The sequence below is a fragment of the Thermobia domestica genome, chromosome 6 (genome assembly GCF_964235325.1).
Source record: "Thermobia domestica chromosome 6, izTheDome1.hap1.1, whole genome shotgun sequence".
Classification (NCBI taxonomy): Eukaryota; Metazoa; Arthropoda; class Insecta; order Zygentoma; family Lepismatidae; genus Thermobia; species Thermobia domestica.
The window spans coordinates 172296571-172316434 of record NC_137459.1 but is presented as its reverse complement, the minus strand read 5'-3'; the positions used below and the strand labels follow the sequence as shown (position 1 = coordinate 172316434).

Sequence of the window (19864 nt, the reverse complement as noted above, 5' to 3'; positions counted from 1 at the left end):
AAAGTGGGCAGTATGTTAGATGTATCGCGAGGAACAGTGTCTAAGATAACGATGGCCCACAGAAATCATGGCAAAACAACATGGGTGAAGGATAGTAGTGAATGAAATGGAAGCCTTAGTGACAGAAATCGCCGTGCACTGAAGAGGATTATCACCGACGAACGAACGTTAAGCGAAGCGCCAAAAGTACCTGAGAAACTCAATCAATACCTCGAACATCCATTTCTAGTATCTTGGAAACACACACATAGACACACACACACACACACACACACAAACGTATATATATATAAATTTGCACTGTGTGTTAAAAGCTATTTCTATTTTACTTCTGCACTGTTGATTCTTAACGCTCAACCTCTTCTATTTGATATATGTGAGTAGCAACATAATGATAAATTTTTTTGACATTTCGTTGTATATGAGTGATAATACTACATAATTTACTAAAATGTACTTTTATTTATAAACTAGGTTATGTAATCGAAATGATTGACAAATTTGGAACAACTTGGTTCAAAGCAGCTGACGTCCAAGGAAATGTGTGTCAAGGAGTAGTGAACAAACTGGATGAAGGAAATCAGTATCAATTCCGTGTACGTGCAGTTAATAAGGCAGGACAAAGTGAACCAAGTGAAGAAACAAGCCCACATACAGCGAAAGCACGCTTCTGTAAGTGTTAATATTTTTTTGTCTGGATTAAGTTAATTCTGTTAAAAGAACCGCACTCCTTATAACCCTAACAAATTTAATTTTTGTTCCAACATTGCTTTCCGATGATACGGTGAAATATTTTAGGTGATTTTTCCGTAATATAAATATTCTTCTAAAATTACCTAACTAAATTCAGATGCATCTTATGAAATTTTACACTGTGATCCCTTTAAAATTGAACATTGCAGTTCCCCAATACATTTTCCAAGTCTTCAAAGTCACAGGTGAGGTATAGCTTTCGTGAGGCATAATACATGAAATCCACGTACTGACTCAACGTACTGAGCTGTCAGAAAATTTGATTTAAAAAATATAAAAAAAGTTCAGAAACGTCAAGAAGAAATAAGGAAGTCATCATTTTCTTTCTTTGGTTTTCACTTACAACTTTACTCCATTTTTTAACTAAACATGAACGAAAATACTAGCAGGTTTCGAAGTTAATTCGTGAGCAGTGAACATGACCTCTACAGGAGCGAATAATTCTGTAAAACACTACAATTACAATTCTGATAAGGTAGAAGAGTGAAATTCTAGTTTTCTGCAGCGCTGACACTCAAACTTAAGAAAACGTCAACTACTGAGCAAAGCAAAAATAAATATTAAAAATCTGTGTTATATTTACGGCCATATATTATTGCCTTATCAGACACACTATGAAGATATGATCCAATCATACAGCTTATAAATCTTAGAAAATAAAAGAAGGTCACTTGTAACATCCTATCGGCTTCTTCCTTTCAGCTGTGCAAATCTTAAGTTTTAATTACGTACAATTTTCACTTGTTCTCATTTAAACTTTTAATTATGTGGTGATTTGTTTACATTTTCCGAATGTAAACATCTAATTAAACTTTCCGCTTTTTCTTTTCCACATATCAACTTTGAATTAGGTACACATATTATGCTGTTATTACTGTATGTTCTAATACTTTACACTAAACAGAATGGCTTAATGTCCTCTTTCTTCTCCATATCAACTAGCATCTTATTCCGTAAATCATGAAGCATTAATCTGCCAGTCCAATTCAATAAATTCTCTTTTTCTTCCTTTTTTATAAAAAGTATCTCTCCACTCCCTTAGAACACTTTCCTATCCCTTTCTAGCCCTTTTACACATTTCTAGTCTAATTCATGTCGTGTCTCTCTCTCAAATATTTATATATCTCGTTGTTTTTCTCTTTAATCTAATGTCGTCTTTATATTGTTTAAACTGTTCCTCTAACCTCCTCCCTATCTCTCCTATGTATTTAATATCACTTTACTTAATTTTAATTCTATACTTATCGTTTTCTTACTTTGATGTGTGTCACTTTCTTCTCTCTTCTAATTCCAATATTATCCTATCTCTTTTTCTACATGCTCTTTACTTCTGTTTCCTTCAATAGCTTCTTAAGAACCTCTGTCTCATCTTCAATGCTTTCTATTTCAAACCACATTTACTTTCTTCTTCTTCTTCTTCTTCTTCTACTACTACTCTCTTTCCTTCTCTTTTATCTTCTTTTTTTTCTTGTTTTAATTCTTTCCCACTACATCTAGTTTTAACTAGTGATTTGTGAATTTTTTCAATGTCTTCATTTTTACTCTCATCTTGGCTATTTATCAGTTCCCTCTTTTTATTTATGTTCCTAATAAAGTTCCTTTTAGCACTTTTATCTACGTCATTTCTCCTATAGTAGTATACTCTCGTCGATCATTCTTTCCTGTTCCATTCCGTTGTAAACTTCCTTCTTTCTATCTTTATCGTCATATCCAAGAAAAAAATGTTGTATTATCAATTTTCTCCACTTTCAATCCTAAGCTTATTCCTTTCTTTTCATCTTCAATTCTTTGTACAATCTTCTTAAACTCTGTTTATTTCCATATCCTTAAACAATTGTTCACATATCTGCGAACAGTTAACTGGTCACCACCTTCATCTTTCATATTCTGTTCTCACTTGTTAATCATAAGCTCTGATAGTGTCGAACTAAATCTTGATACTCTTCTCAATATTTCTTTTATTCCCACCCCTTTTTATTTTATAAGTATACACGATATTATTACCCATCAATTTTAGGACTTCTATAACTTTTGATCTTTCCACTTTTTTATTCCTCTTTCTTTCGTTTTCCCTTCCACTACTTTCAAAATGTAATCTCTCTTCATGCTCAAAAATATCGCATTAATATTTGTACTGAACATCAATGTATTGTGCTTGCTTATTCCTAATTGATCTATAATTCTTTTAACTTTCTCCTTATTCTATTACTTGCTTCTTCTTTTATTTCTTCTCCTACTTTTCTTATCTCTTTCTTTTAAACGAATATATAGTAAATAATTCCTCATTCAGTTTTTAAGAATATGAAATCTAGAAAACAAATAATTACGCTTATGATACTAAAAGTATTTTTTTTTTTATCTTAACGGAAAATGAGGTGTATGTCTGTCTTGTTCAAATAGTGTTTAACTTACAAGATAAAGAAATATTCATGTAAAAGATATCACGTGTATCAAAAATATTCAGTTTTATCTTGTTCCAAGAAAAAGTGTGAACATAAGAACAGTGTCAGGAAAAGAAGTACCTTTAAATGATTTACGTTATTTTAATTTTAGTTTTGGCATGTGTAAGAGAGCTACCATGCAATTATAAATTGTTGTACACATTATGGATTACTTATCTTCTTCTTTTTTCATTTAAGATGTAGTATGTGGAAAGGGCCTTCACAGTAATGAGCAATACTAATGTGCAATAAACAGTTTATTTTGAAATGAAAGAATGGAATTCTATCATATTCATGCATTTTTTGATCAATCCTTTAGAAAAATGTTTAGGTTTTTCTTCCTTAGGGGTATATATTAAAGAGTAATGAAGTACAATTTATTACTTTAAAATAGTTAATAGATCATTTCTTATAATTTCTTCGATCTTATTTACAGTGAAGCCACGCATAGATCGCACTAATATTCAGAATCTTACCTTGAAAGTTGGCCAAGTATTGAATCTTGATATTAATATCATTGGTGAGCCTCCACCAGCAGTAACCTGGACATTCAATGGAAAGGTAAGAAACGCAGTCACTCATATCAATTTTTATTACACATTTTCATGTAGGCTTCTTAACGAACATTATAATAAAAAGCCAATATTATAAAGCAGATTTTTAAGCTCTAACACACTTCGAAGAAAAAAGAGGGAGAGACTAGCTCCCCCCTTTCTTTTTTGTATGAAAACCATATATTTTCACTTGCTCTTCAATACATTATACAAATGGTAGGCACATCATTTCAACATGAAATTCTTATGGCAACAATCCTTTTCGTACCTTCCAGGCGTCGGTTAGCACAGTTGCCAAATTTCTTAAACAAGTTACATTAATAATAATCAAAGCAATCAATTACTTTTCCTATGCTTCATTCCTCACTACATTGAATTATATCAATTACTTCTAATTATTCTCAAACTTTCAGTGTTTTTCTTAAGAGACTTTCTCTGTGAGGTGCTACAAAATAAGTAAACAGGCACTCTAAGAAATCTAGATAGGGTTATTCAAATGGTTCATGGTAACCTTTTCAAAGAATCTACACGGAAACTGTTACATTTTCCTATGGGTTTCAATTTCCAATCACCCCTTGGTGTCTATTCACTGTTTTTCTATTTTTCTAGACGTTAAACGATGATAGTCATACGTTTATTTGAATAATAAATGTCCGAGTAACTTCAGTTTCGAATACGTAAACGCTAAACTATTTGCAGGATCATTCTTTGTTTCGTTTCACTAAGATTGGTAACACTCTTTTACTATTTTGTTGCATCTCAATAGATAACATGTACAAGTCATGTGCCTACCATATGTATTGTATATAGAAACGCAGTTCCCGAAAGTGTATATAAATCTTAAATTCGATCAATTAATTAAAAAAAAAAAAAAAAAAAAAAAAAACTCGTTGCTAGTAATACTAAAATATTTTGTGGTTTTTAGCTCAATTGAATATTTGCAATTTGATACAGATTGTACACAGTCAATAAATTCATTCACAATTTATTAAGTAGAATCTTCAGCACATTTAATTTAGTTTTTGTGTTTAAAAAAAAAAAAAAAAAAAACATAATTCGATGAGTAAACTTCTAAAGTCTTGGATTATATTCTGTAATCATGTTTCTGGATGAACTGCTTTAGTATATTTCCTTTTTCGCACTAAAGTTTTATATCGTAAAAGGTTTGTAGTTGTGAAAACAGTAGTAAGTTTTTCTTTTTTCTACATTTTATGGAGCAGCTTTTTTCTGCTTTGTTATCATCTCGTTCCACTCACACTTTACATTATTGTTTATATTTATTACCTTGCTACTGTCTCCCAGCATAAAAAAATAAGATCTATCTGGGACTTCGTTCAATAAAGAAATAAATAATAACTTATGTGTTATTCTTCTAGGAACTGAAAACAGAGGACCAAGTTCGTGTTGATAGTGTTGACTACAATACAAAATTTTTAATCATGAAAGCGAAGAGAATACACAGTGGAAAATATGTAATAAATGCCAAGAACTCTGTTGGAGAAGACACGGCTGAATTTGAAATTCTAGTCCTTGGTAAGATATCCGTAGCATCAGTAGGTATACAATAATGATATAAATCAAAATATAAAAGTGTTAACACGAGTGCCTTCACTAGTACACATATAAAATACCCCCAACAAATTAAAGTAAACCTTTCGCAATCGTTAACTGGTTGTGTGAACAGAGCACACAAATAAGATGAAAAACAAGAGAACTTGAAAATTGTATTTCAATAATTAAACAGTTTAAGCGTTCCTGGAAGACACAGCGGTTGAATTTATATTTTGCTTAGTTAAAATTACATTAGCTAAAATCGCAATAATCTGCTCAGTTTTGTAGATTCTCAGTTAGACTTTAGTTCAGTAAGTGACAGTAAGAAAACAGTAAATTCACTTAGTATGACAAATAACAAATTTAAAAACCTATATTCGAAGAGTGATCTGATAAGGAGCCTGACGGAAGCCTGGAAAATAAAAGAGCGAGTCAGCTTAATAAGCCAGCTTAAAATGTTAGTATGAAAATATTAACATTAGCTAAAGCGAGCACGAGCGAGCTTCTACCATTCGACTCAATTAGGACTTCAGTGTTTGTCCGTCTGCCCGTTCACGATAACTCTTCAAAAACTTACCCTATTGTAATGAATCTTGGTACGTGTTTTCCCTCCACTTACAGAAATAGCCTTGTTGTTTGGGGTTGCAATCCATGAAGAATAAAAGTGTAAATTTCTCCATGTTGTAAGTTTGCACATATACATACTGTTAAATTAATAGCTTCACAAAGGTTTGTATCATAAAAATTTTGAGATGTTGAAGATGTTACGGTTGACCTGTGAGTAGTTGATTCTATGACTATATTTATGGAAAAGAAAGAAAATATAACATTCAGACAAATTCAAGATTTTAAACTCATCATTAATTATTTACTTTTTATTTATTTGTTCGTTTGTTTACTGTAAAAACTTTGGATAAATTGTATATAGAAAATATCTAGTGGTGAAATTGACATTTATTATGAATAATTAAGATAATTTAGTCTAATACTGTTTAGTAGGCAGTATTATGTCTGTGCAATCTTAGTTGCAGCATATTAATTTTATCTAATACAATTCTGATTTATAACAAACTCAGTAGTAAAGAGAACTTGGTAAGTTGCTGACTCACTGCAATATTATAACCCATAAAGACGTGTAAGGCAGGAAGGACTTTACTTACGAATGTTTTCAGTGATCGAATACTTATTATTGGAAATAAAATGTAGTACAGATTTACAATGCAGATCCTACTAAAACTGTTACACACACACACACACACACACACACACATATATATATATATATATATATATATATATATATATATATATATATATATATTGCCTTTTTAACATAACCGACTCTTAATACCTTCAGCCATCGAATTATACTGGTATTTTTTATAGCATTGTATTCCTCGGTGCAGGCTAACGTTAGGAGAGTATAACTCTTATAGCTATAGATACAGTATTTTATGTAAAAAAAAATATATAAAAAAGAAAAAGAAAAATAAAGAAGAAAGAAGAAAATGTCCTAAACACATCAACCTGTGCTAGGTACACAAAGTAGAAGTAATACTTATTTCGGTCCAGATTTATAAGTGGGGTTCTACTAAAAATCCATTACAAAAATCATGCCTTAATAATAACCTAATCATTAATCATAATCGACTCTTTGTACTTTCAGAAGACGTATTTTATAGGTGACGTTGTGTTTCAGTGTGTAAGTTCATTGTAGAAGAGCACAGCCGTCATAACCATAAATGCAGATTTTAAGAAAAAATGATTATTCGTGCAACAAACTCGCAATAACCTGTGCTTGGTGTCCATTAAAGCAAGATTCCTATATGTTCCGGTCCTGAGTAAAGTGAAGCTGTTGGGCATGCACAGTAGCGCGTGGCTGTAGTAGTATTGACAGTACTGTACGTAACATAGACTTACAGTTTAAGGTGAAATTCAAACCATTGTACTGCATTCAAATTTCAATACTCTCGAACCGGGACCAAAGGTGCGCGCTAACCGGTAGATTAGCTGGGAGAGCCCTGCGAATGGTGCTGCGCGTGCATTTTGTGTTGAAGCGATAAGACACATATATTTATTTTTTGTTTTCTAATCATTCTCAATGCTCGCGTTTAAAATCATTTGAGAATAATAAATTGACTTTATCTTCCTATTTTCCTCTTCTCCTCCCCGTTTAGAAAAACATTCCGCAATAACCCGTAAAAATTATTCCGTTTTAGTATAGTATATCGCGTATGCTTCTTAAGGTTTCCACACAATCATTACTGCTTACGAGTTAAATTTGAAAATTATGTGGGATTGAATTAACCCCTCTTCCAGATTCTTAAAAAAGTGGATGCTTTTAGTATTAGAAATTTGAAGATTAAGAATTGCTTGTGGTAGTAATAGTAACTGATGAAAATAAGAAAGAAAAAAAAATTGCTCGCTTGTACATTGTACAGCATCACTAGTAATGTTATTTAAGAATGGCCATAGTAAGATAATAAAAAGTCTTTCTTTTTTTTTAAAAAAAAAGCGCTGTTTTTGATAGTTTATAATATCACGTTTGCAAATATGCCTTTTAGTTGATATTTGAAGTTGAAGTTAGAATTTGAACTCGTATACACTTGAAGAAGTGAGTTAAAAATAATTCTATATTTAATTTTTGACTATATTTTCTTTCTTATTTAGTAGGTAGCTTTAGATAGTGAAGAAGTTCTGTTGAATAAGAATTCAAAATTTCTAAGTTTCAGTTTCAAATAAGTAAAAACATGTTGAATATTGAATACAACATTTTCTGTTATTTTTAAAGGCAAACCAGCAAAACCAAAAGGACCATTAGATGTATCAGATGTAACCAAGAATGGCTGCAAACTGAAATGGAAGAAACCAGATGATGATGGTGGCTCCCCTATTGAGTATTATGAAATAGAAAAATTGGATCCGTTAACAGGACAATGGATTCCATGTGGAAAATCAACAGAGCCAGAAGCTAATGTAACTGGTTTACAGGAAGGAAAACCATACAAATTCCGTGTGAAGGCTGTGAACAAGGAAGGTGAATCCGAGGAATTAGAAACAGATGGCACAATTATTGCCAAGAATCCTTTTGGTAAGTAAATTTTTTTTTGCTCACGGTACTTAATTTTACATATGAGAAATTGGCAATAAAGAAAAGAAAAATCTAAACATGAAACTTAGTGTAGAGTCACATACACTTTTTCCTATGTGTACAATTTAAAAAAAAATTGAAATAATTAACTTTGAAAGAGAGGGTTCCATACCAATATAAAAAGAAGGTTAAGGTTAATACTTGTAATTATAAGTCAAAAAATTTCATCTAAGGATCACAAATTAGGAAATTAGTAGTGAATTGTAATTTCGCAAACACAGTAGATCCGAAACAAACTAGCTTTTGATATAATCTTTGGATATCATACCTTCATTCGCCACATGAATTCATACCTTCACTGTATTTTATTAATTAATAATATTAACGTAAGAAACACTGAATTAACCGATACGTACCACACGATATGATCATTTTTGATAAATCTACACAATATCCTCCATGTAAACATTTCTAACTTTTGAGACTAGTCTTCATATTCATGTGGTGTGCTGTGCTCCAAAGATTTTTCTTTCACTGCCTGAAGAGCATATTTTAGTTGACCCCCAGTAACTATAGAAGCACAGAGACTTATCTTCCTCACAGTCTTTTAAGGCTAATTTCCTCGCCAGAAAAACAGAGCAATGAAAGTAGCGATCTTAATTTATAAGAAAACTAAGAACATTCTAGTATCAAAAAATAAATAAAATACGAGAAATGGTAGGTTATGCACGGCTTCATGGTACATTTCGGTTCACTACTTTGAGAAAATATCGTGGGGTAGAATTTCAAAAACATAACTTAAATACAAAAGGATAAATTAAACACCGTTAAATGTCACAAGCGAATAATATTATTCATAGAATCCATTAACGTCAAAGTTTTTGTGAACATGTACTGTGTAAGCGTTTGCTAAAAGGAAATAGGGATTTCTATATACTCCTTCGTAAAGCAGTGTTCGTTTCGGATGATTGCATTCATGAGTCAATTCAAGTTCCATTAAGATAATGAGTAAAACAAATTTGCTATTGTAGTATGTAAAGATAATAAAATACAGAGAAGTTATTACACTAAATTATGTCTCTGAATTCAGCAACCACCAAATATTCATATTGCGTAATTCAGAGATTTAAGAATATAGTACCTTTTATGTTATTTATCCATTTGCCCACATTAATTCTTTATAATTATCAACGTGATGCCCATGTTGATAACAATTGTACTCTTCTTTAATTTATACTTTACATTATTTGTTAAGGTTATTTAAGACGAGTTTGAAGCTTTATAATCTAACACATAATATCTGAGTAGTTCAAAAGAAACTAATAAACAATATGTACGACTTTATAGAGAATAACCAGGCATTAAACTACGAAATGTTTATTATTTTCAGATCCACCAGGTAAACCAGGAAGACCAGAAGCCCGGAACTGGGATAAGGACTTTGTTGATCTTGAGTGGCGTGCTCCTACCAAAGATGGTGGAGCACCTATTGAAAAATACATTATACAAATGCGCGATAAGGAAGGCCGTAACTGGGTAGATGCTATGACAGCTCCTGGTGACAGGTAAGACGTCTATTGTTAAGTCGTAATTACATAGGCGGCCTTAGCCCTTGCGGACCTAGGGCAAGGGATCCCCATGGGGCCTCTCGCCATTGCATTGCATAATATGAAAAGTAGTGTCTACGACAGTGTATTGCCCGTCAAAATATCGTCAAGAAACTATAGAATTATTCTTGGCTTCAGCATGTCTTTGTTTATAAATGACAATATTATAGAGAGCTGTAGCAATATCTCGTGTACAATCAAGGATACTGGAGTAGTACTTGGTTTTTAAGAACCTTCATAAATTTTTGCTTTTGCTTGCCGTGAGTTTTGTAAATTCACTTTGAATATTTCTTCAGATGACTCCTGAATTCTAAATTGTATGAAGCTAGAATCTGAACAATGACTAATAAGTAGCCTCTCTAAAAAGTTGCTTCGCTCGAATATTTATGTAGGGTATGCAATCAATAGGTGTTCCACGTTTCAATCTTTCTCGAGATCAAACCAATACTCTTTGTAACGTTTGTTGACTAGCGTGTGCACCATTGGTCCTGGATTCCATTCACTATTCGAGATTTTCTAAGTTTTAGAATTTTGTGGAATGACCTGTTATCCATAAACGTTTTAAAAAATCAGAGGTATTGCTCTGAAGTGCAGGACCCTTCCATGTATGAGACCCCGGGCGGTTGCCCGGTTCGCCCTATGTAAAGACCATTACTGCTAAGTAATTTACATAATATTATACCTAAACAGTTAACAAAATACAGACCTAAAAATAATGATTTCCTGTAAACTCAAACAACAATAAATCAGACTTCCTTTGTATTTCTATGTAAGATAATATGATTAAGTTGTTTAATAGAAAAGAAATACATATTTACTACTTAACATACATATATCAGTACTCTGTTAGCAATTTGTATAATTTCTTTCTATTTACATTCAAATATAGTTGATAATGATGTGAATTGTTCTACTTTAAATAAACATTAAATGATATTTCACAAAATACTTGTGCAGTTTGATTATTTGTATTATCATGGCTATAAAGAATAAAGCAATATTACGAAAGTTTTCACTAATTACGCTCCTTCAATTTATTTTGATTATTTGCATTCACCAATACATAGCTTAAAAAAACGTTTTACAATATTTAATGTGTCTATCTTGAATTGAGTGTACATTTACAATCCCTGAATACTTTCGTATCATCATATTTTATGGTTTATTCTTAATTTTTCTCATTTCCATTGGTAGATAGGAAAATAAAGTGACTAATGCATTATTTTTTTCATTTTCATTTATACTTTAATGTGTAATGTTTTATACCAATTGGATGCTTACATAAACTATAAATATTAAGTGAATATTCCATTTGTTTTTACAGAACTGTTGCCCGTGTAACTACTGTGGAAGAAGGACATGAATATGAATTCAGAATAGTGGCTGTGAATAAAGCTGGCCCAAGTGAGCCAAGTGATCCATCGAAATCAGTTATAGCCAAACCAAGATTCTGTAAGTTGTTAGTTCTTCCTTTCTTTAAAGAGAAATAAGCACAATCAAAATCAATTACATGTTAAAGAATTTATAACAAGTGCAGTAAAATTCACCGGAATGCTAATTATACTGATGTTTCTATTCTTTTGTCACATTCTCGTTTTATCATTTATTTATTTCACAAACTACCAGACACAGCCATCGATGCTAATTTACACTGCGATAATTAACAACAACAACTTTAATAGCAACCTATTATTTACAAAGGAAAAGGTATTGTTTGTCCGGAAAAACGGTTGAACCTATTAAAATGAATTTTTGGATTTAGTTATCACCTACCTTGAACTGGATTTTTATTGTCACTTTGATTAAAATGCATAACCTAAAAGGGGAATGTAGAATCAAATTTTATGTCCCAAAATTGAGTTTCTCACGATTCTGTCAAGTTAAGAGCATCAACTTGGCATATAAACTCCTCATTAAAAATAAGGGAAAACATATCTCACCGTTTTTAATTATTTCTGTTTTAAGGGGCATTTTCTATAATTTCTTTCTTCACACTGAAAGTGATGGCCTGTTGTTTGTGATTGCATCACGGGCAAATAGCTGAACAGTTTGAAATTAGGTTTTAAACATAGTTAGTATGTACCTTGAGCTGGAATTTTATCATGTTACATTGATTAAAGAGTGCATCCTAACAGGGGTAGAGGTTGTAGAAAATGTGTGTAAAAAGTACAATATGTTGTGAGTCCGTCAAGTTAGAAAGATGAAACTCGGTATACAAACTTATTCCTAAAGGAATACATGTTCCAGAGTTTTGGAAGATTTCTGTTCTTAAGGGGGAGGAAAGTATTTTCTATAATTCTTTTCTTTACATTGGAAGTAACTGCTGGTTGTTTGTGATTACATCACTGGAAAATGATTAACCCAGTTGAAATTAACTTTGGAACTCAGTACCTACCTCAAACTGAGATTTTACCATGTCACTTTAATTAAAGGGCGTATCCTAAGAGGCCAGGGTTTCAAACTTTCCGCGAGGAATAAAGTATCTAATGGGTTTGTATCATTACACTTTTACTAAAGTGCGTACTCTCGAAGGGTTCAAATATTTTCCATAATTCTATTCTCCCCATGCGAAGAACAGGCATTTCAGCCAGTGGAAAATAAACTGGAAGGAACTCAAACAGGGCCTACATTTACAGATACCATTGTAATATTCGCCGGACGGAACCGAGAGAGGATCCCGGAAAGATCTTAGATAGAATGACTGGCCTGTGGATTGGGACCCGAGACATACTGATGCTAACCATGATCATTATTCTACGCCCGTTGGTTATTCTATTACTTTCATCGTTCCTCCTATCACTATCCAACCCCAAGTCTAAAATAAGTAGAAAAATGGACTATATTTCAACATTAACATCAAATTATATTAATAGAAATAGTTAACGTATCATCCAGACTTTCAAAATTCACTAGAAAGATCTCGAAGTTCTCTAGAGTATCTCTTGAAATGTTATAATTAAAATTAAATCAAATACCTAGGTAAAATACAAGTTTATTGAAAAGTGCAGAAAATATATCGTATAATTCTATTTCTTATATATATATATATATATATATATATATATATATATATATATATATATATATATATATATATATATATATATATATATCAATTTAGTAACTCTTGAAAACATTGATTTGATTGATTTTGAATAATTTTGAAATTGCCATAAAACTACTTTTTCAAATTACCATATTCGTTTTCTCTTTACTCACAGTGGCTCCTTACATTGATCGTAAGAATTTGCAGAAGAAGATAATTCATACTGGTCAAATGTTGCGCATTGAAGCAGATGTGAAAGGTGAACCACCACCAAAAATTACATGGTCTTTGAAGGGTCAAGTGCTGAGAGCACCAGAAAGGTATGATTTGCTATATTTTGAGCAAATATTACTTCATAATTTACATTTTGCTAATTATTCATTTTAAATATATAATAATGATTTTTGCACTATGGTAGTCTTATGTACATGTGTAAATCCAATTACAACTGTCTTACATTCTAATTTCTCTGTTTAGGATCAAAATTGAAAACGAGGATTATAAAACAACATTTATCCTTCAAAAGGCTAAGAGGTCGGATTCTGGTGTCTACACCATAGCCGCCAAAAATGACTCAGGACAGGATCAAGTGGATGTGGAAATAACAGTTTTGAGTAAGTATATAAAATTTTTACTGGATGCTTTTTCATTTTGGTAACTTCATTTTGGAAGACAAACAAGTTAGATAAAATGCATTTGGTTGCAAATTTAGCTTAACCTACAAACTCTGCAACATAAGTAACATCCTATTACAAAGACATCTTATAAATTTGTTTTCCCAAAGTCATGACGTAAATACTTCGATTTCTTATAGCTAAAACTTCCTTTTCGATACAAATGTAAAAGTGTTTCCACTTCAATAAACCTATTGAACTTTACCAAATACATATCTTTTCAATTTGATAATAAGGTTTCATAGTCCACTTTTCGATAGTATGCGATAAAACTTCAGAATACCCTGATGTACATAGTGAAAGATTCTACTGTAATAATTAGCAGTAAATTATAATTCCACAAGTAATAAGTCATGCAACTTCGAGTCACTAATGCATGACACAACTATTCGGCCACAATTCTCAAGGACAAGCTCAATTATAACGATTTCGATTTATAAAAGCATCTACTCACAAACACTATCATCGTACACGTTTGCTTAATGAGACCATTTTGGATTAATTTAGTTACAGGGGAATCCATAAATGGCCAATCTGCTAGTGCTGTATGTGTGGAAGAGTTTTTCGGCCATAATTCCATAAAGCCATTATCAATCATGACAAAATCATTTACACAATAACCATAATCACCTTTGAGAGTTTGTTCAATGAGCTCAAAACAGCTGAGACTGATATGATACGAAGAAAAGGGTAAATTGTATATTTTCAGCATAATACTAAATTTAATTTTAGAGCTTCAATAAAATGCTAAAAGTGTGGATCATTTTCATATTTTCATACTTAGCCATCATTCCCCAAGGAAATAATTGATAATAACCATTTTGCTTCAAAACAATATAATGCACTACCACTAGCACTAACACCTGGCAAAGTTCTTTTAAGTCAAACAGTGTTGGAGGATACAGCTCAATAAGAATGCAAAGGTGGCATATGAAAATTCAGCTTAGTAAATCAAGAAAATGATTCATATAAAAATGAAAGATTATGCAGAATGTTAGGGAAAGGAAAAGCTTTCACTATTATCGATCAACCAATTTTTATTGAAATTTTACCACACAAAGCTTTTTTTTTTTTTTTTCATTACGTAGTCTTGCCTTTGCAGTCATCCAATATGTTGCTTAGAATTATATTTTCTTCATTATTTGTTTTCAAATATGTGAATGATTCTTATTTAAACCAATTCAGAATTATATTTTAAACAATTGATTTCAACTTCAGAAGTTACCTATACTCATCAAACTCCTCCCCGAAATACTGTAGATTTTTTTAAGAAAATATTTTAGTACAATAGATGTGTTATTTTCTTCTTATTGATGCTATTGATAAGTTAATTATTGATTATTGTAGTTTCCAATATAATACCTGTTGTAATTATGTATTTCTTCTTGTATTCAATTCAAAAATTACATGCAGCTTATTATCGTGCATGTTCAAATAACTTATGTAGTATGTTTGATCTTGCATATAGTTGTCTTAATGTACTGAAGGCATAACAGTATGAATGAAGCATGACGTGGCTGAAATTGGAAAATATCATCCAGTTCTGAGTTTTAGGAAGAGTACCAACATGTTTATTATATTTTAATAAAATATTGGCATTTCAATGGAGGCAGTGAGTTCAAATTGTGTTTTAAAGAAGCCGTAGGAATTGCCGCCATAACTGGAATCAATATTGAGAAACCAATAATTTCTTCTCGCCAGTGTCACAGAGATATATTTATGGAACTGATCCAGAAGAATATTAAGGAGATTTGTTTTCAAACCATTTCAAGATAGTCATTTCAGAATTGAGCGGTTTGTAAACTACAAACACCACCTTACAAATATTCAGGCATTCATTCCAAGATATTTAGTTAACTCTGATCCTAGGAAATGTACACAGTTCTGCCAAGATACCTTACAGTATATCATAACTACACTTTCTGAATTTGAACTATGGTAGTCAACGTGGAACGACACTATACAAAGTGATAGGCCTCAAACAGTATTGACGCATTGATGCAGTGCAACCAAATATTTTATCCCAATATATGAAAATGTTGCAAATACTAGTAATTGTCGACTAACTTCCGACCTGTACCGACTGTTTCAGTTGAAAGGAACTTCATTACGGAAGAGGCAGAAAAGCTACCTGCAAAGTACGATTGGCCAATATCTGCTTACTAGCCTAGCTCTTTTGAGTGTTCATCGGGAAATTGCTGTGGAAATGCTTTCTAACATTGCCAAAAGTATACTGCGTGATTTATTCATTTTGTACGCGTACATTAAAGGAAGAACAATATTGCATAGGCCATATAACTTTTCCTCAATTTTGTTTGAAAAATGGAAAGAAAAAATCCATGCGACAAGGTTTAAATATTGCATTTTTGTAACTAGGAACTATAGTTATGTAAAATATGCAACAAAATTAGCATAACATTGTAAGTACTTAGAAAACCTGTATAAACTGTTATATTTAATTTTGTCACAGACAATACATTGTTTATTTAGGAGTGATGAAAGTAGTACGAGTGTATATTTTATTGAACATTTACAGTCATGGATGTACCCAAGTTATATATTATTAAATCACTACCTAAATAGTACATAACTTTTTCTCAAATCTGCCCCCCCCCCCTCCCGCACCGGAATAAAATTTCACTGTATGCCATTGTTTATAATAGTGATAAAGTGTTCTTCCCAGACACGTGCCATGAAATAACATTGAATATTAACTCAAAGTGTACAATGGAAAAGAATAAACGATTTCGTTAAATATCTAATAACCTCTAATGTTTGAGAAACAGTTAAGATGAAAAGTATTCTCTTTCTTTTTTTGCTACATATACATATTTTTTAAAATATTTATTGAACATATAAATTACAAGTTCTAAACTTATAAATATTAAATCCAAGTCGGCAGTACATAAAGTAAAGTTGCAGTATTGGAATATAGCTATTGATCAAGAGTATCGAGATTTTGGGTTGTTTGAAACCATAACCGGTACAACATTAAATAGCTAATATCTAAGAACTACTTGATTACATAACAATTGCTATTGCGTTACAATTATAAGTTTTTTTTTTAATTATTATTACAGGTAAACCAAGTAAACCTAAGGGGCCATTGCAAGTTTCAGATGTTACTGCGGAAGGCTGCAAGCTGAAGTGGGATAAACCAGAAGACGATGGTGGCGAGCCCATCGATCATTACGTTATTGAGCGTATGGATACAGAAACTGGTCGCTGGGTTCCTGTTGGAACAAGCAAAACACCAGAGGCAGAGGTAGAAATATATATTCAATTCTTTTTAGCTTGAATAAGAAGTTCTAAGTGAACACTTTCATGCAAATAAAGGAAACACTTTTATTACCTCACATAAACTAGAATTCAGTGATCAATTAGTACGTAATAATAAATGTTCTCATACCCATGCTAATTAGTTTTCAAACGCATTTGAATAAAATTTCAAAGGTACTTATTTATAATGAAAGTAATCAAATGAGTGCGTTATTAAACATTGTTTATACTATATATTATTATTAAGTAATTTTCATTTTCGAAACATTCTCTACAAGTTATTAGAAGAATCAATGTGCACAATAATTACAAATTTCCTTTCCCTACTGGCGCAATCATTTATTTTCTTAAACTTGCATCGAAACTTTTAGCATTTAATTGACAGAAAGAACTTTTTAATAAATATATTTCCGTGTGTTGTTTGAAGGAACATAGTCAAAATGCTGGTATTTTATTGATCAATAGACGTACACTATTATGTTATATATTCACATGATAATACCGTTAACTCGTACCAGAACTTTAACGACTAGTTTTGTACATATACTCTTGAAACAAAATCATGACATATCAAATCATGTGCCAAATCTTGAACTTTCAGAATCAATCGAAAGTGGTCTGTTCAAGGGCGTGATTATATATATATATATATATATATATATATATATATATATATATATATATATATATTAAATAATATGATCACTATATTCTAAATGCTCTATTAAATTATGAAATTTTCAAATGCCGTAAAGATCGGCAGTGGGCTATCCAGATCAGAAGTAATAGAGTGTTTTGAAAGTAATACGTATCCGAACGATAAATTGCAGCAACATTGAATAACTTGTAAAATGGACGTCATAATTTAACACTTTGGAAATAACGTTATGATCAACGTCTCCTGAACAGTTAACCAATTAATTACAAGACAGTGACGGTTTAGGACAGGTGTTCTTTGTTCGGTGAATCTAAATTATGCGTTCATAGAAAAGTTACGGATCAGAGAAGCATTGTTTTAACTTAACAAGTAACTATGTACAGCTATTAACTATATATATCTATTGCATGTTTCGATTTTCCATTTATCCTACGAGTCAAGAATTCATTGAACGTACAAACATCATTGTTATTTTGAATCATTCGCTTTGTGAATGTACAAACATCATTGTTATTTTGAATCATTCGCTTTGTGTAATGGTGATTATTCGTGTAAGTTTATTTGCACTGATCTACAATAGTTCGAAAATAACATACTTTACTGAAAATTACGGTGGTTTAGGAACCAAAGAAACTGAAAGTATTACTGATTTACCACATATTGTTATACCTGCAATCAGCATCAAAATGGTTGAATCAGTGAGACCGAGTCCACTAAAGAGTCCCAAGACTTCCGTCAGAAGAAGAGCTGCAGAAGTAGAACTGAGTGTCAGTGCAACATAGAAGAGATAATGCGTTAAACAATTTAAAGAGAAATTATCTAAGAATGGTACAAGACTTAAGTAAGGGTAATTGAGGCATTTGCATAAAATCTTACGAAATGATGCTTAATGGGATAAAAAAAAAAAAAAAAAAAAAAAACAATGTCATATTAATTTTGTTTTTAAATTTGGCAATTTTTCTTGTGTCGGGCAAGGTGAATATTCTCATGAGCGAGCACGCCATTTCCATTGAATGTGTAATAGGCTATTTCTCCTTCAAGAAAATTACTACAAATGTGTACTAGCTTGTGTTGCAAATACTTGTAATTCCAGAATTATGCACATAAGGCATACATATTACTATTTGTTTTGAACATGGCGGGGTGCTTTCACCATTTCGTCTGTCAGATAAAACATTAGACAAACAACTGGTGAGATTAATCAGTCGTTAGGAATTAATCCCTTGGTCTACAAGTCTACAGATTTAACACCCTGCGCCTTCTATTTGTGAGGGATGTTAAAACAAAACTGTATGCTAAAAGTTCTTTTGATATATGCGGCTAAGGAGAAAATCTATAAGGTTATTCAGGATATTTTAAATAAAGACAGCCAATGTATAGTTTTGGGATGTTCGAAACGGCTGTATGAGTGCTTATACATCAATGGAGCACTAAGTCATCATCAAAGTTTGAAATTTAAGGACCGATCTACAAGTTTATTTTTTTAAATTTTATTTTATTTTATTTATTTATTTATTTATTTATTTATTTATTTATTTATTTATTTATTTATTTATTTATTTATTTTTACATATTGATGCAACTCCTTGTCTACAATCAACGAGGCTTCCTTATCTTATGAGTCCTTAAATCCTGCCTTTGAAATTAATGTCTTTGATTTTTCAGTTATCAAATTATATTTGACGTATGCAAATTACATTTACATACTTTAACTGAAATTCAAAATTTTTGTGTGTATTTTCCAACATTTGTAGCAATGGAAATAGCCTGTATCTAACTTTATTTCTGCCACCTGAAAGAGACAAATGGCAACCACATCTGCATATGAGGACGTTCTTTGTTATTTCAGGTTTCTGGCTTGAACGAAGGTAAAGAATATCAATTCCGAGTAAAGGCTGTTAACTCTGAAGGAGAATCTGAACCACTGGAAACAGATCTTCCAACATTAGCTAAGAATCCATACAGTAAGTCCATCCTTTTTCTTTACAATATAGTATTAGGGATAGATAGTATCTTTGTATGAGTAAGTTTTGAGAATATATAATCTTTTAAAATAATTATAAATATGTCTATTACTTATTATTTCCTTGCATTCTTTCCTATTTTCTAATAAAACATTTTAGTGTTTAATGCATTGGTATACACAAACAAACACACACACACACAAAAAAAAATCTATAAGAATATATATCTTAAATATCTTGTGACAA

General features: G+C 31.5%; 1 protein-coding gene across 50 annotated transcripts in view; it reads left to right on the top strand.

The window, feature by feature from the left end:
- The window catches only part of bt (projectin protein bent), a 437567-nt gene that overhangs the window by 285442 nt on the left and 132261 nt on the right, over nt 1-19864 (top strand). For all 50 annotated transcript variants that reach the window (XM_081762406.1, XM_081762402.1, XM_081762405.1 and 47 more), the window contains 10 exons: nt 475-672; nt 3631-3755; nt 5125-5281; nt 8091-8390; nt 9781-9955; nt 11322-11449; nt 13219-13363; nt 13521-13657; nt 16798-16982; nt 19504-19618. In XM_081762406.1, coding sequence (XP_081618532.1) covers nt 475-672; nt 3631-3755; nt 5125-5281; nt 8091-8390; nt 9781-9955; nt 11322-11449; nt 13219-13363; nt 13521-13657; nt 16798-16982; nt 19504-19618 — 1665 coding nt within the window. The remainder of the gene's footprint in view (nt 1-474; nt 673-3630; nt 3756-5124; nt 5282-8090; nt 8391-9780; nt 9956-11321; nt 11450-13218; nt 13364-13520; nt 13658-16797; nt 16983-19503; nt 19619-19864) is intronic.